The sequence below is a fragment of the Gymnodraco acuticeps genome, unplaced genomic scaffold, assembly GCF_902827175.1.
Source record: "Gymnodraco acuticeps unplaced genomic scaffold, fGymAcu1.1, whole genome shotgun sequence".
NCBI lineage: Eukaryota > Metazoa > Chordata > Actinopteri > Perciformes > Bathydraconidae > Gymnodraco > Gymnodraco acuticeps.
The window spans coordinates 222,711-244,602 of record NW_022990015.1 but is presented as its reverse complement, the minus strand read 5'-3'; the positions used below and the strand labels follow the sequence as shown (position 1 = coordinate 244,602).

Below are 21,892 nucleotides of genomic sequence, written 5' to 3'. Positions count from 1 at the left end.
ATATTTAACTCAAAATAATTACATTAGAAACTACACAAAAAAAGCAGACCAGAAAAACTAACCAATGAAATACATGCAAACACATCCCCCTATTGCATTACATTTTATTATTCCACTTTAGGTTAAAAAAAAAGAAGTAATTGTAACAGTAGTGCAAGAAGGGATTCAACAAGCTTACATTCATTTTCAAACAACTGACTCATCATAGTGACTAAAATGGATCACATTCAAGAGAACGATTAAAAAAAACCTATATGATTTGTAAATGAAGTAGGCTATCCAATCCCACATGAATCAGTTTAGCACCTTTTCACAGTCATAACAACATCAGTTCATTCAGAAGCTCCTGGAGAGATCTGTAGCATCACAACGTCAGGATTCACAGAAACAGAGGCATCGTTCAGGGGAGTCAGGACAGGAACTGGGACACGAAGGTCACGGCCTGGTGAAGGTCTTCTGTCAGCTCCTCCGGTAGCGTCAACACCAACGATGTTAAACTTTGAGTAAGTTCTAATATCCTACACAGAGAACAGAATATGGTTGTTATTAGAAAGTTGCTGCATTGCTCTGTGAAGTGTCATCACTTACATATGATGAGTTCAAATGCTTAATTTGTCATGTGCACAATAGCTACAACATACTTTAGGCAATTAAAATCTTTGTCATAGGCTATTCCAACAGTGCAACATCCAAAATACATGTAACATACTGGTGCAGGTAAGTTGCAGGCGTAAGAACAACAAATACATATAAAATAAAATAAGATTAAACAGAATGTGAAATACAGTAGAATAAATACTGTAATAATATATGGAGATGTGGAATAACAAGTGTAGAGTTGAACATTGTATTATATTGGCTGTGGGATAAAACCGTCCCTGAGTCATATAGTTCTCATATTTATTTATTATAATATAAACAGTATTTCTATTGTTTTATTTATTTCTGTTTTACATGTATATAGTTAACTTGTACGACTTCTAAAGGCTTAAGTAGAATATTGCATTGTTGAAGAAACTTTCGACTGTGGATTTGCATTTACAGCGGCACTGTAGCTGTTGTGAATATGGCAATAAAGTCTTAAATATTGCATCTTGGATTTGACTCACCAGTTGATGTAGTGCGCAGCCAGCTGAGGTTCGTGCCGCGAGCCTTCCTCCACCAACAGAGACTGTTTCATCTGTTTGAAGTTCGCCTCAATGTCTTTCTTTATTTCAGAGAAAGCCTGAATTCCTCTGAAAGAGCTGAGGACTAGCTGCAAAAGAACAACAACAAATAGTACAACACTTTTAGTGGAATGCATAACAGGAAAAGCTATGGAAAAATAAAAGATTTATTCTACATACATATATAACCGAGAGCTGGTGGGCAATGTATTTATGACTTCCAAGGTGTCTGATATCTTCCTCCAGCTGTTGACTCAGCACTAGGAGCTGGTTCAGTTTGGCGATGTGGAAGAAGTATTCTATAAAAGAAACAAAGGCTCACGTTGGCAAAATATATGGTTTACAAATACAGGTGTAATGGGGACGAATCATTGTTATCGTTTCAACTGCAATGTGAACATAAAAGTGAGGAGAGAACATACATTTTCACCTTGATACAACCAGCGATGGCGAAAAAGTTAGTTACTTAAAAAATAGTAATACCACTGTGAAAAATATGAAATTCTATGTATAATCAGCTTCTAAAAAAAAACAATTTCCCAAATTGGGATCAATAAAGTACCATCTTATCTCTTATCTCTTATCTTCTTCCTTCTCTTACCGTCCATCGGAGGCCTCTCCAGCATGTCCACTGGGCTGCCTTGAATGAGAAACACCTCAACACGAGGGAACATCACTGACAGACCCACCATGTCCAGGTAGTCCTGATGAAACAGAAGAACATCCTGATTTCTGGTACAGCATTTCACAGTTACGTTGAATTGCATTCTCATAACATTATAATGGAATAATGTGACTTAAATAATTTCAAGTCATGCCAAAAACGACCTGTTTATATTGACAATGTGAATCAGATGATACCTCCAGCTGTGGCATAGGCTTTGGTAGATGTTCAAGGCACTGCAGCATCTGGTCAAGAATCTCTGATCCTTGAGCCTGGAAAGTGTCTGACTCCTCTGGACTGCAGCCTTGTCCTAACTGCTCCTGGAACTGTGATATAATATGAAAAATAATGTCACAGACAAAACTGAGAATTTTTCTAAACAGGATGTTTTGAAATGCATAATGAACAGTAGGGAAGACTTCACAATAGACTTTAAATAGTTTGTAAATCTTTATGTGTTGGTACATAATCATGCTAAAGCTAGCAATGACGTCAAGTCAAATGCTGTGTTTGAATGCTGTCATATATTTCAGAGATTGTAAATGGGATAGACTCACCAGGACATGACACATATGTAAACAGATACAGGTGTAATGGCTACAGTATGTGTTGTGCATTGGTTGTTGGGTTATTCATTAAGATACACCCCTTGAGATGAGCAATCTGGCATTCAGAGGGGACATAACGTACAATACAGACAAAGGGAATACAAGGAAATACAAAGAAACAAGAATCACAAAAAAATAAACAATAATTGAAAATGCATTGAAGGTAAAGCACAGCACAACTTCCTTTCAGCTTCAGATGCTTGACTTTTACTTGACAATTAGTCAAAAACTGATAAAACTATTGAGAAAGCAGAGGATTTACATGTAAAATGTATCAGCTGTGTGGAAACAATGCATGTATTCTCCAGTGATGTACCTGCTGCATCTGAGCCCTGACGAGGAGGTCCAGCTGCCCGCAGAGACACAGCATCTCCAGGCCCACCTGCTCTGGACTCAGATGGACCGGCATCAGGGGCCTCTTCACCTGTAGCTCCACTGACCACACAGCAGATAAATCACAAGTCTGTCTGACATCTCCTCCCTTTTTCCTTTACTGTTTTCTCAACACACACAAATTCCCAGGGGGCACCGCACCCCCACCATCTATTAATGTGTGTGTCACTGTCCTACAGGTCCCAGGGAGGATGGAGATAAGGACTTTAGGGGAGTGGTCAGTGTGTTGAAATGAGACAGACCCTGCACTCTTTCAAGATGCAAAGACAACACAAGTAATATGACAACATAACACTGCTGAAACCTGGAATAAAAGGAGTGTGTGATGCTGGGACTTACCTCTGAAAGCTTCATGATAACCGCACGGCTGACAGAGCGGCTCCGTTGTGCTCACTGCCATTTCTGACTTCAACCGGCTGTGAATACCTCAATATTCTCCTAAATGTACCCAGAAGCCATAAGAAGCTCGCAAAAGCTAAGTTAACAGCCTAGTTGAGATGTAGATAATAATAGATAAGGGTCTATTTATCTTATGGCATCTTGACGGAAGTATACAGTATCGCAAGGGGTGCGTTCGCGACTCTAACGTTCATCAGGGTGAATGAAAGCCGATGGTGTTTCTTCATCCGTAATTCATCGTTTTCCTGCAGGTGTCGATGCTCACACACAGCTGCGATGCAAAGCATACATCCTTTATACCCGGAGAATCCATGAAAAAAGAATAACAGACAATGCCCACGCCCTTTGCAACAACAGCCGTGCAGTAACAGACTGTTATTTGCAGTTTTGAACGCCCCCTCAGCCCCCTCCACACACACAGAGCCTTTCTGCATGATGTCATGCTTTAAGGATGGAGACCACAGCATCACTTGGTGAGGATGCAGAGCTGTTCTTTACAGGACTAGAGCCACGATCAATGTTACTGAACCAGGAAGAGAATCAAAAATGATCACAAAGATACTCAAAACGAATACAAAGAGCACAAGAAACACACTTTAAAGAAACTGTGAAGTCTGTGTCTTACTCCTATGTAAGAGAGAAGGTGGGGCCCTTAGCACATCTGTGCCCAGGGGTCCCATTGTCTCATAATATGGCCATGACTCAAGTAGGCCTACTGTACTTACTTTAAAGGTCCCCCATTATACTGTTTTTCATCAATATATTATAGGTCTCAGATATATACAAACATGTCTCTGAAGTGTTTGGCTCCAAATACCAAACAGATCATTGTAGCATCCCATAAACCCCTGTTTCAGCCCTGTTCCAAAAGTGCTGATTCTCTGTTACTTTAGATGAAAATAAGGAGCCCCTCCCCACGCCCCTCTGAGAGATATTTGGTTAAAAAGAACACAGTGGTGCTCTAGGAGGAGATGCAGGTGCTAAGGTGGGGGGGGGGGTTACCTTGGTTGCTGATTGGCTAATGGTTACACAAGCCAAACAATCGTTATGACATCATAAAGTGGCCAAAATCTGATCAGCTCATTTTCAGACAGGTTTTTATATAAATGGATCAGGACAAAAAGAGAGAGAATCTTTGTTCCTGAAACTTTCAGAATCTCTTCACAGAGGGGACACATGTTTATGTATAAAATACATGAAAAAGTGCATTTTGCATAATGGGTGACCTTTAAATACCAAATATAATGAAAGGGAAATACTTCAGTCAACAGCATCTTGCTCAAGGTTGCACCTAATACTTGTTATTTTTATTATTGATTGATCCACCTATTATTTTTGGGATAGTGTAGATTAATATTTAAAACCTAACAATGAGGAACCAAGAAGTATTTGGCATTTTTACTGTAATATTACCTGTATTCGCTAATCAATGTTTGCTTTCTGCCGATATATTTAATGAGTCAATTGTTTGATATAATAAAAGGTGGAAGTAAAAGTGGAATGTACTTAAATGGAGCAGTGCTGAAAGTGCTTTTATATTTAAACCTGATGGAGTTCAAGCTTGGTGAAGATCGAGTATTTTAAAGTGAAAAGTGTAATCAGTTTTACGTTTTAATAATCTATGTACATTTTTTTGCCAATAGTGCCATATCGCTGTTACTTTGACTCAAAGAGTAAATGATCTGAATATTTAAGTATTTGCCAATGGAAGATCTTCAAAGCACAAACCAACTCTGGGCTTGGTTTATTAAATAGCAAAGTCAGACAGGAAGTCTCCATTCTTCAACCAGGACTCAAAATGGGTCTTAATAAAATACAACTGGCTTATAAAGTTTGTCACAGTTTTACAGTATCCAAAGGGAAAGTTTGAAATAAAAATGCAGAGGTCTCGACAAAGTAAAGGCAAGAAAACATTTAAATAGTGCGCTAAGGAATATATCTCCTGATACTATAATAATATCAGTCTGGCGTTATAAAAAAAAAAAGAAAAAAGAATGAAGTCAATTCTATAGCAAAAATCTAACTCACCTGATTCCTTATAACACTTAAATTTACAATAATATACATATTTTTGTAAACAACCTTAATTTCAATAGATAATCTTGTTTACAAGTGCATCTGGAGAAAAAATAACATTTATATCCTTTTGCATCAAATGCCCCCCCCTTGTCCATGATTTACCTCAATGGCAAATCTTGTTGTGAGCTTCTATCAAGAATAAAGACTGTGGTCCACAGCTGTACAAATTAAAATGTTCCATAACAGCAATTATACACAAGGTCAATAGTCCAATGGCTGAAGCAGAGAAGACACATGCTGGATTTTGACATCTTGGGACCACAGTTGTTACTCTCCGTTTGGACCCGTCCTCGGTCTCAAACGGGACTCCGGTGGGACTCCGGTTGGACTCCGGTTGGACTCCGGTTGGACTCCGGTTGGATTCCGGTTGGACTCCGGTTGGACTCCGGTTGGACTCCGGTTGGACTCCGGTTGGACTCCAGTAGTCTGATTTATTCTTGTTTCTACTGACGAGTGCCGGGGGGTAGAGCGAGGTTGGCCATCAGCTCGTGAACAGAAGCAAATATCGTACACTCACCTGAGAGAAAGATAGAAAATACGGAGTGTTAATGACAAGCAATGACATTTAGTGTCAGGTTTAGATGACACTGACTATTCAGTTGATATTAGTTTCAGTTTAGTAAAATGATACATTTTTTTCAGTTAAGTAATTTATTAAGTGTTCATCAGTGTGAAAGTCTCACCCTGTCTGGCGGGGTGCAGTTCGTTGAACCTCTTAAGGATATTAGAGACCATGAGGGCCGCGGCCCCCGAGGAGCTGTGCTGTCTGGGGATGTCGGCCTGCTGAGTGAGGCCCGTGGCCATGTCGTACACAATGGGGACGATGATGCTCAGGGGCTCCTGGGGCACCGGGATACGCTGAGTCAGCTGCAACTGGAAGGCACAACAGACACGGGGTCAGGTTGCTTCAAATGATGCTACACAAGTATAGGTGTGTGCTTGTTGCAGAGAGATGAGAGTGAGGCTCTGCTGAGACTTACAAAGAAGAGCATCTTTGACTTGAGTACCACAGCGATGGTCCCAGGAGGGGCGATGGGGGGAGCACTGGGAGGGATGGTGAGACAGAACTGCACATTCCACTTCAGCTGTGAAGCCTGGTCAGGGAACTGCAGAGAAATCATATTAATATTTATAACACCTTTCAAACACAGAGAGAATTCTTATTTTGTTTATGTAAGGCCAAAACATAGTAGGTACATAGTACAGATTTTAACTACAGAGCAGTACATAGAGGCAGGCTCATCAGAGCATATAGTGTACTTGTGCTATAGCTTTGTCACAATGTTTCTACAATTATTTGACACCTAGTACAATCAAATGCCCTAATCATTTAGCATATTCATAAAATCGTATACTTTCTGTGTAAAGATGAAGTAGCAATTGTGTTGTTGTTTTCTCTATAGATCAAAATACACCCAAACTGAAAAGGTTCATATACAATCATGATTCTATACATGCTACTATGTCTCTTCAATAAGAAACAGCTACCCACCAGTTCCATCTTCATGATGCGCACACAGTCTCTCAGGATGTTGGTGGGCGCCCCCAGCAGCTTTGTGAAGGCATTCAGAGTGTTGTATTTGAAGGGAGGACCAGCAACCTAGAAAGATGAATCAATGGAATAACAACAACATGAGTGCAGGGCAGGGCAGGGCAGGGCAGGGCAGGCATGACTTCCAAAGTGTCCTTAATGTAGTGCATCGCGGGTCGGAATTGTGTGTTGATTTTAAATGAAGCACTAAACTACTACTACGTCTTCCATATAAGAACATTTGCTGCTCATGCTTACCCTTGTCTCGAAGAACTTCTCCAGGACCTGAAGCTCCTCCTGGGTCCAGGGACCTGCGTTTTCTGGAGTGACTTTGAGCTGCAGTGTCTGGTAGTTCTTTGGGTTGAGAGCCACGCGGCACTTGAGTACCTCCGTCTTGAACATGATCACCCCCGGCTCATTAGAGTTCACAATAGATAACTGGAGGAGAATTGGTAGAGAAGGGGAAGTTAGAACAGTCAGTTAGTTAGTGTAACAAATAAAAATGAACACAAGACTTGTCTCTGCAAATGAGAGCAATTCTTACGGTGGCTTCCTGCTGGATGATCCTCTGTAGGTGCCGTCTCATGATAACTGAACCCAGAAAACGCTCAAGAGGGGAGCAGAGGTAGCTACCAGCCAGGCCGGGCACCAGGCAGGGAGTGGGTGAGGGAAGCAGAAGCACATGCAAGGCATTGTGGGTGAGGATGGTAGGAATGGAAGCAGCCCAGGGGCGCTGAGGTAGCTTGCGGGGTGGAGGCATACTGGAAGGCATAACCTGTGAACCTAAAAACAAAGAAGGAGAGGGAAAGCGATGTTTTAGAGAAAAAATTCAATATTTTCAATAGTGCTTCATTTATTTATGATAAGGTATTAACCTATAGCGTGTTTTACCATAAAAACTAAATACAGAAGTGCCAAATTATTTGGAAAGGATCACCTTGTTTTGTTACATTATTTGTCCACCAGAGATGACAGGTCACTTTTTCAAATGTAAAATATCTTGGTCGCAATCATTTATCCGTTTGTACTTTATTAGATTCCTTCCTTTATAACAACTCAATAAACAACAAGGAGTCATTTCTTTTTTGAAATAATGACAGATAGGGACAATTGTATACTGACCAAAAATGTTTACCCTTTTTGGATACATTTTTCTTGAACAATTCTAGTTAAATGTATTTAAAAAAAATCTAAAAAGGGATTAGTATCAAGATGATTTACTAATAGTATGTAAAATGAATCCATTATCAGTTGGGATGTATAAGTTATGCGAGACAACACTGAAAGAAACACTACTTACTGGTCCCGGCTCGCGGAGAATGAGGATCGGGGATAGGCGAGTGCAGCGATGGGTTACCAGGGGACATGCCAGGGATCCTTGCCCCAGGAGAAGGCCCTGAGACCTGGGGTGAGCCTGGCCACTGGCCCCTATGGCTGGGAGACACCATGGCATATGGAGAGCTGGGGTCCAGAGCACCTAGGTTGAATAAGAGACAGCCATCAGTAACAAAATAACACTAATACACAACAATTAACACTGTTAAATGTATACACCACTGTGTGCCCACTAAATACTGCCCATTTTTCATTGGATGTCATTTTCAGCCCGTGCCAGAAGACCAGAATTACCACCAGGCCAGAATTTAGGGCCATCCTGCTGCTTACCGTGAGGACTGGCAAAGCTGGTCTGGCCCATGGCAATGCCAAGAGAAGACGGAGAGGGGGTGGGCCCGAAAGGAGAAGGAGCCCGCAGAGCTCCACTAGGGGAGCCAGAGGCATGGATGTTCCCTGCACACACACACACACATACATACCAAAGGACTCATCAGACTCTGAGCTTGACAAGTTCTCATCACACACACACACACACACACACACACACACACACACACACACACTCGCACTCATGAACACACATGCTAAAGCAGGGTGGGCCGTAGTCTCTGGCTGGCGGGCTGAGATGGAGGAATGGAAGGAGCAGGGCAAAATGCATGCTTCATTTCCTCTCGGCTGTGAGGCGTGTGTGTGTTGCATGAGAAGCACAACTGATATCATGGGTTTTGCAAAATTGAAAATGGGCACACATGGTAGCTCCTCCTCATTTTCTGTTGCATTCACACAATTTGTTCTTGCAACAAACCAGCAGATAGTTTGAGGGCCGCAATGGGACATGTTCATAAAACAAAAACAAACATTGTATGGGGGCATGAAAAGCTCAGATGACACACACAAAAGCAGACATCAGTCACTCACACACACATGGACAAGAGCCGAGCTTGCTGCTACTGTACCTGGCGACTGGGTGGGCATCATGGATGGCGAGGGGGTTACGTTATGGTAATTTGGTGGTGGTGAAGTGAGAGGAGGATAGACACCTCCCACACCCCCTCTCATTGTTTGCGGCTGCTGTTGAGCTTGCAACTGATTCATCAGGCTGTCCATCACGTCAACACCCACCGGCGAGGGGGGGTTGTCATCTTCATTAACAGAGCGCCTGCGAGCATCCTGATTACTGTCTACAAACATGTTTAGGAATGTCTAGACAGGGGAAAGAAGAGAAAGACAACATTCTATGTAAACAGCTGGGTGAAAGTCAATTGTTAAATCATAAACAGTATATGCTAAAGCAGCATCCCTCTCCTCTGTCATCATCCTGTTGGACCTGTCTGCTGCATTCGACACGGTGAATCATCAGATCCTCCTTTGCACTCTCCAAAAACTTGGAGTTTCAGGCACTGCACTTTCCCTCCTCACCTCATACCTGAAAGACCGTACCTACAGGGTAACTTGGAGAGGGTCCGAGTCCGACCCTTGTCAATTAACTACAGGGGTCCCTCAGGGCTCTGTTCTTGGTCCCCTCCTCTTCTCCTTGTACACAAACTTGCTCGGATCAGTCATTAGCCCGCATGGTTTTTCATACCACTGCTACGCTGACGACACCCAACTAATTCTGTCCTTTCCCCGCTCAGAGACCCAGGTCGTCGCACGCATCTCTGCTTGTCTAGCTGACATCTCTCAGTGGATGTCTGCTCACCACCTCAAGCTCAACCTTGACAAGACTGAACTGCTTTTCCTTCCGGGAAAAGATTGTCCTACTCTTGACCTAACAATCAACATCGGCACCTCTGTTGTTTCCCCGACTCAGACTGCAAGGAATCTGGGTGTGACCCTAGATAACAACCTGTCCTTCACTGCAAACATCGCTGCTACAACCCGTTGCTGCAGATACACGCTTTACAACATCAGGAGGATACGTCCCCAGCTGACACAGAAAACAATGCAGGTTCTGGTCCAGGCTCTCGTCATCTCACGTCTAGACTACTGCAACTCCCTCCTGGCTGGTCTACCTGCATGTGCCATCCGACCTCTGCAGCTCATCCAGAATGCAGCGGCTCGTCTGGTCTTCAACCTTCCAAAATGTTCCCTCCGCTCCCTTCACTGGCTTATAGCTTGATAGCTTGCACATCTTCCGGCGTAGACTGAAAACTCATCTCTGTCGACTCCACTTCGAGCGATAGAATTACTAACAAAGAACTGCTAACAGAGCACTTATATACTAGGGATGGGAACGATTAATCGAATATTCGAAATTATTCAGGTATTCGAATAATTATTCATGTATTCGAATATGAGTTATGAATATTTTATAAAAAAATGTTATACATTTTTTTGGGAGTGATGCCTAAGTTGATTACATATTATCAAATTGAATAATTCAATGTATATATATATACGACAGTGCCATAGCTAAATGTGTTCGGTCTAAAGGTGTGTTTTGCTCCGCTCACCGGTCCCTGACAGCGGGCAGAGCTGCAGGTGCTGATCTCTCTCTCTCTCTCTCTCGCGTCCGGTTATACTTCACTCATGTCCAAATCCATCAGATCTAGCTAGTTCTAGCTAATGATATGGCTGCTGCCCCTCCCTACAGGCAGATCACGCAGACTCAAACCTCATCTTAGGCCCAAATGTGGCGCAAATGCGCTCCGCAGCCGTTGCGAGGTTCATGAGCGTGCTCCCCCGCCCCCTGTCAACACTCATGACACATGAGTGGCCAGCCTAAACAACAATAAGCGCTGCTTGGCAACCGTGTGTGGCGGCAAAGTACATAGACATTTTGACTGGAGAGATTTAGTTTTGCCGGTATTCAACATATTTTACCAGTCATAGTCCGGTAATTATTTAGACTCTAAGAAGAGTCCTACACAACAGACATGGCGTCAAAAAGGAGTAATGTGTGGAAATATTTCGACCAGGTTAGTGAGTGCGGTGTAGAGGTCAAACTATGCCAAATTAAACTTATATATACATGCTATACCTTGCTATACCCGCAACCTCCGTTCCAGCTGAGAGGGTCTTCTCTACAGCTGGGCTGATTGTGAATGCCTTCACACATGAAAGCTGTAGGCCTATAGCTGTCAAACTGTGATCACCAGTTCAATACATTTGACAAATTCGACTTGGTTTCTACAGTTATTTGAACATGTATGTATTTGTTTCCAAAAATTATTGAAAAAAAAAAAGAAAATCTGAAAATCTTTTTTGAACAATTTTTTTACCCAATTTTTTTTTTATAGGATATGTACATTTCGGTTAACCGGTTAACCGTTTTTTGGGGGGTCGAATATTCGAATATACATTTGCTTTCAAATTCCCATCCCTATTATATACTAATAAAGGATCTAAAGCCAGTTGAGTAGCACTTGAAATGTTTTGGCTCTATGAAACCTGATGTACTTATATGATTCTGTTTTCTTCAAGGTTGTGTCTTCCTGGTCGAATGTAGTTATTGTAAGTCGCTTTGGATAAAAGCGTCAGCTAAATGCAATGTAATATATATCTGCATACTTCACTTTTGGAATCAAGTAGTTTTCTTTAGGTCAGCTGATTAGAGAAACACTCTTACAGTTCTGCTACCCAAAGCACCTCTGAAGCTAACTTATTAACACTTAATGGTTATGCAATTTACTTTTTAGGTGCTCTCGTACACATGTCTTTTTAACAGAGCCAGGATGACCTTTTCCCCTGTTTATGTTAAGCTAAGCTAATTAGCTGCTGGCAGAAGCTTCATATTTACTGTACATACATGCCTCTAAGTCTTGTATACCTTGAGTCCAGGTGCAGGGAAGAAGCCCTCTACAATCTTAGTGTTGTCAAAAAGACTGTAGGCTCCGTCTCTGATGGCGACCACACCGCGGCTGCGGCAGTAGATGTCAATGCAGTACATGTTTCTGAAGGCCAGGCGGATGTGTGTGGGTGACTGGGGTAAGATGGAGAAGCACTGGTAGGCAGTGTTGGTGCGCTGGGTCAGGCCCAGCATGGGCACGGTTGGAAGCTTGTTGATTGCGTTCAGAGGGGCCTGTGTGTCAGAGAGAACCTGAGGAAGATGATAAATAGATAATGTTACTCAGGACATTAAACAGAACACTAAAGTGAAATTAAACCATATGTGATTAGAGAAATAGAGGATACGTATTTTTTGCAATTATTTGAGTCACATTAAGATTATGAACAAAACAGAATACAATACATTTTAGGAAGAGAGAATAACGTTGTGATGTCAGCTAAAATATTGATATGAGACCTCCTGTTTATAAGGTATTTCCTAACACAAAGATTAAGTGAACTAATTTAAGAGTAACCTTAGAGGCCTCTTCATATTATAACTGGATCAAGATCCAACAAGTGGACATTTATTTGTTGTGGATGCAGTTTGACATCTGTGTACCTGCAGAAGCTGCATCACGTTAGGACTCTTGTTGAACATCTCTTGGAGCTGATGGAGGATGATATTGTGGCAGTTGGAGCAGCCAGAGTTCGGCCCCACGGTGCCCAGGGCGAGGTGGAACCGCTGGCTGTTGGAGTTCCACTGGATGGTGACGGAGCTGCCCTTGGTGGTGCCGTAACACAGCACCAGCTTACGGTAGTTGTACAGCCGCACCTCTGAAAACAGGCTCATAAGAGATGGCATCTCTGGAGGGAAGCAGTGAAGAGTGTGTAGCTGTATTAGATCAGTGTGTTTCTTTTGCAAAGCAGCAAAGACACAACCTTGTGGGGGACATGACGAGTGCAAGACTTAACTAACTCTAGCTCTAACCATCTGCAGAATTCAACAACATCTTTCAAACTTACAAAAGTAAATCTGATCGCTCTGGGTTTTTCTTCTCAGATTAGTTTAATTCAGTGTAGATTCATACACATGTACCAAAATGATGTAAAGTAACATACCGACTGAATTAAGATGAATTACAATCTTTGCTTAACACATGACCGTGCACGTACCTGGTAGTGCTCGAGAGAAGGTGAGGACACACTGGTAGAGCTGGCTGATGGCGTTCCAGTCGTTGAGGAACATCTCCACCACCTTGCGCCCGCCCACCGGCTCCGACAGAGGGTTTTCGTAGGTCAGATACACGTGCCGCGTGGAGGCTAATAAGAGGGGACAGATGGGTTTGATTAAACACCGGGCAGTGTTGTAAACTTCGAGTGTGGAGCCCGGAACAATCTGTTTATGATGCGTACCTTGCTCCTTGCTGTGCGTGCTGTTGAGAGGGCAGTTGGCCAGCATCAGTTCAGCCACCCAGGTTCGGTTGTTCCTGCCCTGCAGTCTGAAGGTGCAGTCCAGCAGAGAGCGGTCTAAAGCTTTCCTGGTCTCCTCTCCTACACCTTTACAGGGAGGAATCCTGCAGGACAAACAAATATGCTGTATGATCACAATGTTTTTTGCAATGTTTATTATACTGTGAATATAAATGTGATTCATGTGTGTTTGAAAGCATGCAGGAATGCTTGTGACTATGTGTATTACTTTATTAGACGTATTGCGTGACTGCTGCCATCTCCCTCCACTTGGACACCTTGGTTTGGGATTTCCATGTTGGACAGCTACTCAAGAGACAGACAGAAGGACATTTAGCATTGGCCAAACATATTTTTGCCATGCTTGATGTTATTCCAACACATCTATGCCTGGTATGAATGATTAGAAATGTCTGGGCACTGGGACTTACCTCTGCTTTGAGGCCAATGAAAGGCATGTTGGTGTCGCACATCGCTACAAGGTGAGCCAGCTCTTTGTTGAAGGCACACATTTCTCCAGACCGCTTAGGCTTCTTTGGCTCCGGCTCCCCCTGGTCCCCAGATACCTATGGAGCAACAGAGACAAAGCAAATGTGTTTACTTGATTCCTTAGCAATGTATTTTCTCACATTCACAAAAAGGTACACATGTTCACAAGGGGACGCTGACCAGTACAGGGAAAAGCTGAATTTATATTTGGTGGTATATTGTGGTGATGCCGACTACATATGTATCAACTGAGGCAACCCAAAAGAAAATATATTTTCTTATCAAGAATAATGGAGGGTGGACATTGAATGCGTTTACTTTTCCCAGCACATTTCAAACTGTCTAGTTTAATCTTGAAGACAAGATCAATGAAAACCGATACGAAATGCTGTATGTCAACAAACAGAGATAAATGTTTTCTACTTTAGTGCTGCCTACCTTTCTCTTAGAGCCAGGTCGGACCACTCTCCCCGTTGTGTCCTGGACGAGGTGTTCTAGGTTGGGTTTAAAATGCTGCAGGAGCTGTGCACACATGGGCCCGTCATCTCCTTCCAACTGAGACACGGACAGGAACGAGTACTTGTACTGCAACGCTGTGGGACTGCTAGGCACTTCATGCATGTCCACCACCTACAAAAAAAAAAGAGAATGAGTAGAATTAGAACGAATTGGAAGGATCAACAATGGAGAATAAGAAGGTGGACACAAAAGTCCATTCAAATATTGAATATGGAATTTAGGTTTTAAGAAATAGATTTGTTCAGGAACTCACAATGTAGTACTGCGGAAGACGTGTGAGCTTAATGAAGAGTCTGTGTTTGGACAGGTTGCCTATGGGGTGAGAAGCCGAGTTGGACAGGTGAAGAATATCAGTGCACACGGTGGGAAGGTGTTTCACAGACTGTCGAGAACGCTGCTCCCCCAACCAGAACCTTGACAGAGAGAAAGAAAGATTTGATGTCTCAATCAAATCCATGATGTGAAAAAGTTCCGGATTCATAGCTCCCGCTGTTTACTAGTGCAAGACTGACAATTCAGATCCCCATCATCCTTCTCAACCACCATCTTGCCACCTTCTTAGCCAAGTGTTGCTATTGACAGCAATAAGTACATTTTGACAAGCTAGTGGCAGGCGTTGACTGCGAACTGCCAATGCTATACTTTACACTGTCAGCTGTGAATGTATGTGTGGTGTTTATAGCTATTTAAAAATGGAGGTGGTGTTCTCACTTGAGTTGTTGAAGCCAAGATATAATGCGCTTCATGTCATCGTTAATGGTCTTTTCAATGTCATCCAGCATAGACTGATCTAGAGAGAGAACACACAGGGTTATTTATTGCAGAGTGGAGCATAACAAACATTACAAGGGAACCTATGAACTAATATTACAAAAACATTATGATTTGCTATTACTTACCTAATCCATACAGCATGGGTTGGAAGACGCCAGAGTGCAGGTCTACAAAAATGTGTAAACACTCTGAACGACCACAGGGCTCCAGTATCGGAATAACGAGTGTGGGTAAAGCGGTCTCGATGAATGCTGAAATAAACAAACAAACAAACTTCAACATCTCTTTTGTAGATGACTCAAAACCAGTTACAGTACATTAACTGACAGAACGTACATGGAGGATGCATGAGAGAGCACACCTCTATGAGCTAATGGGAATTTTTTTAATGTGCAATTCATCATAATTAAGACCAAGAAAATGATCCCATTACATTTTATTGTCAGGGGTAAAAGCACACGTTCAACTGCTGTCAGTGGTAACACATGACTGCAACTGCTGTTGAGGACAACACTGGTTTCTTTTGCTTAATATATACCTACAAATGTGTTTAACTGAGTAAATACATACAGTTGTCACCAGGATTGCTGGTCTTCAGAATGGCCTTCAGTTCCTGTAGCTTCTGATTGGACCTTGCATGCACACTGTCAATCAAAAGCTTCTCCACTGAGAGATGGTCAATCTAAAAAAAGGAGTTAAAAGGCATACATTATTTAATTGTAAAATAATTGTACATTAAGCCACACTGCACCTTTTTGAGAACATATATCCGACTTACCCTCAAAGCTCTCTCCATTAATCTGGAGTCACAGGCAGGGAGTGGGGGCTCATGAGATATTTGCAATGGCTTAGATCCATCTGATTCGTCAATCTTGATATTGACTTTATGTACTGAGGCTGTACCCGTTTTCCTACCCAAAACCTGTTGGCTGATGAAACGAAAAAGGCATAAATGAATCATTCAATTTGGGTATTTTGGAAGAACACAGTGTCCAGGGAAATGTAGAAGGTCTTACTTCCAGACAGTGAGCGTGAGGTATTTTGCAGGCATATATCGTTCCTCCTGCACCAGGTCACCCCATCGCTCTCTGATCAGCATCATAGTCTGAGAGTGGAGCACCTCTAGCTGCAGTGACAGACAGAAGGAGTCTGGAAACAATGCAGTTAAAGGAAACAGTGTGGGGAAATGTCATGTCTAGGTGAATTGAGATAAAAAGAAAAACTACTACACACATCCTTCTATTAAAATTCAAAACACACTCAGACATATCCTCAAGACACGAAAAAAGGGGCATTTGTGCCCGACACAGACTGCTCTTTGACACGGTGAGCTGCACAGCTGGCGTCGGTGGGGGGAGGCTGAGCAGAGATGTACTGATTAGCATTGTGATTAGCTCATTCGAGCTCATCTCACATGCTTGATTAGGGTCTTTGATATTAGCATGAATGCTAACAAGCTGTTGATTCTCTCCATGTTTCACCACAGACTGAAGCGTGATAAGACCGTGACTTTCTGATCAGAGGAGATCCTCTCCTTTCTGTATATATGGTTTACAACAGAATGGTCAATGACACAATTAAGAGTTCCTGACAACACTAATGATAGATGATTGTTTTTTTACTTTAAACTAATGCTATAGATGTTTTTTGAAAATAAATAGGTTGGAGCATCTTATACATAGAATACATCTGTAAAAGGCTTTGGATCTTGATTTATTATGTTTTTAACTGTCATTTTTCTTTGTTTAATTTAAAGATGTTTTAAAGATCTATTTTATGCCTCACTGTATTTATATCTTCTATTTTATAATCTACTCAATCTCGTGTTTTTTTTGTCCACATGTTTTAGCTATCATACATTGTTGTGCAAGCATTGTTTCATATTTCATATCGCCACAAAAACTAAAGACACTTCAATTAGCTCTGATTCACAAAACAGTGAACACATTTCTTAATACTGAATTTACAGATGTTACATCTCCATAAGGAATTCATTACAAAACACATGAATTGCCATGGTGATTGTAGTGAGAACCCTTGTAAATAACTCAAAGCAGTTGTGTGAGCTTTTTTTTTTTTAAAGGTTGTTAAGAAGAATGCAGCCGAGTTTCTCATTGAAATGCTGAAAGTGTCTGCTTGCCCAGTCAATACTTTATATGCCCAGAGACAGACACACACAGACACACAGACACACGCCCTACTGCAGTAGTTCACATCAGACTGGGACTAAAGCCAAGTTTGTTTGTGCAGGCCACAGACAAATTGCATAGACGAAGAAAGGATACGCAAGCAGTTGTACATGTCCTGCAGAGGTTTTTCATCCGCACACAGGCGCGCCTGGACCAACTCGTGGATGAAGTTCACCTGCAGACTGTGGACCAAGGTTCGGCCATCTGTCAATTGCGAGGGGGGGGTGGGAAGACAGGTGGGAAGACATGCGGGAGGAGCGTGGGAAGGGGTTGACAGACAAACCAATTAAGAGTAAATGGGAAAGGGAAACCCATTAGCAATGAAGTATATTGTCAATCAGCATGCCAATGGTACACTGTGGTGTGGAATGGAGATGCCTTACCTCCAGTTTCCTTGTCCTCCACAAGAATCTCCAACTTCAGCAGCCTCCAGGGAATATCTGGGTCATCTCCCATCACTGTCAAAGTGGCCTCAAACTCTCCTTCCACTCGAAACTTTACACGCCCATTAGCTACACAAAAACACACACAAGAAATCATAAAAATAAGATATTGTAATAGACAAATTATCCTTAGAGAAGCTGTTAATGTAGGTATAGGAATAGCTATCAGAAAAAAATCCATAGTGGCTTTACAAACACTGCTTACCAACTGTGAGGTTTGCTAGCTGAGGTGGTAAATCTGTAGTGACAAGGCGGTGCCGTAAAATCTGATTAAGTTGACACAGGGTGGTCTGCTTCTCAACCTTTGTGATGGGGTCTGGAGGAATGATCTTATCCTACAAATGGACACAGAGTCAATTGTGAGGCATACATAGAGTGAAATATCCCAACATCAATCATATGACACTCATGACACTTCCCTGTGTTTGATTTTTATATTTGATGTTGTAATTTATTGTCTTCTGTTTACATCGGTAGGAATGTGTTATTTATTATCTGCATGTGCAGCACTTTGGCTCGACCGAAAATCGTTTTTAAATGTGCTATAGAAATACAATTTGATTTGATTTGATATACATTTGTAGTCTTGCATGGTTTAATACACAGTTTTAACAGACTTACTCGTATACATGTGGGCAAGCGTGGATACGACCCTGTGGTGAGGACATCAATGGCAAAGGGGATGGCAAAGCTGGGTAAACGAGCATGTACCAGGGCATCTCTGGCCAGCGATGCCAGCCTATCAGCTGTATCTACGAACAAGATGGTCTGCTGATCCAAGAAGCTGGAGATCATCTATTACCACAAGAAGCAAGAGTAAGCTTTGATATGTTCTGATGGTACCAAGTAACTTTGTTGTGTATTATCAAAATCTACCTAAAAAGGAAGTCAAATTAACATACCGCGCACTTCTCAACTTTCCCTGCATTGCTTGCCCACTTCACCAGGGCTAGCAGACGCACAAATAGCTGCCTGGTACGACTGGCAAACTGGACAATCTCAATTTTTCTAAGAAGGAAACAGTGGGTAAGAAATTAAACACAGTGTAACACAACAGCTTAACAGAATAGGTAGTTAAAGGGAGTGAATTGATAAAGAAATTAAGTAACATACCTCTCCATGTCCGTTTTTCTTGGAAGCCTGAATAAAAAATAAATTACAACGTTTTATTACTGACATTGTCATCAAAGTAGAGCAACAGCATAGCTTTTAACATGCCATAACTCAGTGGGTTTGTGGTATGAGTATGACACGATAACATTACATGAAAAGGTTTTTTAGTTAGGAGGCGAGGATAAACTGTCTTTGGGACAGCAGATGGGTTTCTCCCATATACCCCCACAGAAACACTTACTTTAAATATCAAATTCATTAGTTCTAACTTCAGGATATTAATACAAATTATGTGTTGCAGTGATGTAAAGTAATTAATTTAAACATTACAAATTGTACTCAAGTACTGTACTTAAGTACAATTTTTGTATTTTTATGTGTTGCTACTTTGCACTGTTACCCCATTACAAATCAGTAAATCGTGTACTTTTACTCCACTACATCTATGTAATACCTAGTTACATTGCAGATTTAGATTAATGATGTGAAATACAATCAAGAATAAAATAATACTTTATTTAAACCTGGAATAAAATGCACAAGCTACCCTGCAGCACACAACGTGATTACAATGTGCTGCGCCTTTCCCACATATATTTGACACATGCATCAATAATTATAATCAAAACATGTCATATATTATTCTAAGATGGCCCGATCTGTATAATGAGTAATTTTGGCACATGAAATAGATTTTGATACTTTTACTTAAGTAACATTTTGATTGCAGGTCTTACACTGTAGTAGATCTACTTTTGCTTAAGTACATGACCTGAGTACTTCTTCCACCTCTGAGGTGTTGTTTACCGGTACGTCCCATCACATATGTGGGCTATCCACTTTGTTAGGGCATAACATTAGGGCTATTAATTACATCTTGATGAGTCGGTTAGCTTTTGGTGTTATTATAGTGACTGGAGGAAGATAGTTCTCTAAGTTTACAGGTGTTAGCTGATTAGCCCGCCGGTAAGTTAGCTTTGAGGCCTACGATGCTAACATGTTACTTACAGTTCTGACAGCAGGGTGATTTCATGGTAGGTCCTCTGGAGGAGAAATTCAATGAGCAGGCTCATTCGGACCCCCTGTGTGGCCGGTGTCCCGGGTGGAGGTGGCTGCGGACCCGAGACAACCGGACCTCCGAGTGGGACGAGCTGCCCGTCTGACCCAATCTGCACCGGAGCCATTTTACAATGACGCTAGCGCTAACTGTTTGTTAGCGATGCACACCCAGCGGAAAACTATCGAGCTGTAGTAGCTTACTTATTGTGAAAAGATTTCTCTTCGCTATCTCACAACATCTCTGTCCCGAGACGAGTTTCTCGGCATGGACTTGGTTTCCTTGTATGGCACGAAACTCAACAAATGCACCAAATTTGGTAACTCATTACGGAGAAGGCTCAACGCCGCTCTGCCGCCATCTTTGCTGTCGGGAACGCTTAGCAATGCATAGGTCCGGTGGGAAAGAAAACCAAGACAGGAGCCCTGAGGAGTGAGAGTCATGAATGTGTCCCCATTATTGTGTCTCACACTGGGTTACTGGTTCCCAGGCCGAACAATTTGTTTAAGGCCAGGTTTACAATGCCAGAGAAGTGCTTGGGTGTTAACGGTCTTAGATTAGATTGATGGCCAAATATCCATTAACGTAGGCTATTAAAATATGTTGCCCTGGGAACAGATGACCAGTGGTGGAAGAAGTAGCCCAGATACTTCAACATTTTACAAAAGGAAATGTAGCAATACCTCAGTGTAGAAAAAGTAAAGGCATCATAATACACTTAAAGCGCCAACATTTAATTTCCAGTGCAGTTATACAGACCATGTGTGTATTACTTAATTAAGTGCATATCCTGCTGTGACACTATCCTTCATGGATCATATTCATATCTGTATAACTGAAAGTGCATTGTATATCGACCAAGTGTATTTCATTAATTAAGTGTGTCAGTCAGTGATGTTACAGACTCATGTCGTTAAAGGGCTCATATTCTTCCCAAGGCCCACACAACCTTGTTGACTTACGTGGGTAGGGGAGTATTGTGCATTTTGTAAAGATGAGGCATAAAACACTAGGTGTTGAAGCAAAGATTAACAAACAATATAAACATGTATTAAACTGTCTTCAAGAGACATGTTCTGAAATCAAAGATAAGTGAGATGCAAAGGTGTTATCCTCCTTCAATGCTGTTTATGCATTTAATTAGCCCTGTAAGTGCCAGCTGAGTGTGTACATTGTAACACTGTCTAAAAAAAATGCCCTGTGAATAACCCCTTTGTCCAATCCCTCGTATTTTTTATTGAATGTATAGATTATTTATCGTGCATTAATTAAGAATTTGGTGTCTTGTTTAATGATGTGTTGGACCACTGGATGACCACAAGCCATAACCATATTTCAATCACTACTGCCCCTTGGCTCAAGACCAAGGGGCAGTCATTGACCCCCTAAACTGGGAGGATTTTGACAATGTGAACAACAAATAAAGTGCAACATCAACTGACCTAAAAAGGCCATTGAGTGGGTCATGTGGAAGTGTAATGTACCCCATTTGCAAACAATAGGAGAAATTGGGCTAATAATGGCCCAGTAGCTCTTTGTTATGTTCCAGGTATGTTGATGTGTGGTTTATAAATTGTTCAATCAAATAGAATTTTGAATACATTTATAGACTATATCCAACCGTTCATTTTTACCTGTCTGTCTCAAATCTTCAGATGCCCTCATGAACACTGTAACATATTTTGCAAAATTCAGAGACTTAAGAATGAATGTAGGAAGTAGGCCTAACTTGGGTGGTATTTTTGCACAGAGGTAAACAGTCAAACCATTTAGGAAAGGGAATAAAGCAATATTCTTAGTTTTCTATCAATCACATCCTCTCTAATAAATGCTGAAATGCAGTAGTGTATTGTAAATAAGTACATGTACTCAAGTAAGAAATGTACTTTATT

The 21,892-nt window shown here is 41.7% G+C and overlaps 2 protein-coding genes across 4 annotated transcripts; both read right to left on the bottom strand.

Moving 5' to 3' along the window:
* Positions 1–90: 90 nt before the first annotated feature.
* si:ch211-218d20.15 lies at positions 91–3,615 on the bottom strand. 2 transcript variants are annotated; one of them, XM_034213567.1, is made up of 7 exons: positions 3,171–3,615; positions 2,755–2,873; positions 2,028–2,156; positions 1,768–1,870; positions 1,347–1,465; positions 1,110–1,255; positions 91–518 (listed from the first exon to the last, which is right to left on the bottom strand). In XM_034213567.1, the coding sequence occupies exons 1-7, from the start codon at positions 3,229–3,231 to the stop codon at positions 410–412; spliced, it is 786 nt and encodes a 261-aa protein (XP_034069458.1). In that variant the 5' UTR covers positions 3,232–3,615; the 3' UTR covers positions 91–409. The 2 variants fall into 2 exon arrangements, with proteins under 2 accessions (XP_034069458.1, XP_034069459.1); XM_034213568.1 differs by having other exon boundaries at positions 2,755–2,862.
* Positions 3,616–4,937: 1,322 nt separating this feature from the next.
* Positions 4,938–20,398, bottom strand: med14 (mediator complex subunit 14). Of its 2 annotated transcripts, XM_034213565.1 has the most exons (29): positions 19,952–20,398; positions 18,944–18,970; positions 18,733–18,838; positions 18,452–18,625; positions 18,036–18,165; positions 17,771–17,899; positions 17,484–17,591; positions 16,215–16,347; positions 15,977–16,127; positions 15,769–15,880; positions 15,324–15,449; positions 15,136–15,214; positions 14,678–14,837; positions 14,344–14,535; positions 13,848–13,982; positions 13,646–13,722; positions 13,360–13,520; positions 13,120–13,266; positions 12,566–12,810; positions 11,945–12,214; positions 9,132–9,378; positions 8,506–8,628; positions 8,141–8,317; positions 7,385–7,623; positions 7,099–7,278; positions 6,802–6,909; positions 6,290–6,415; positions 5,993–6,182; positions 4,938–5,826 (listed from the first exon to the last, which is right to left on the bottom strand). In XM_034213565.1, the coding sequence occupies exons 1-29, from the start codon at positions 20,125–20,127 to the stop codon at positions 5,753–5,755; spliced, it is 4,302 nt and encodes a 1,433-aa protein (XP_034069456.1). In that variant the 5' UTR covers positions 20,128–20,398; the 3' UTR covers positions 4,938–5,752. The 2 variants fall into 2 exon arrangements, with proteins under 2 accessions (XP_034069456.1, XP_034069457.1); XM_034213566.1 differs by lacking the exon at positions 8,506–8,628.
* Between the last annotated feature and the right edge of the window lie 1,494 nt (positions 20,399–21,892).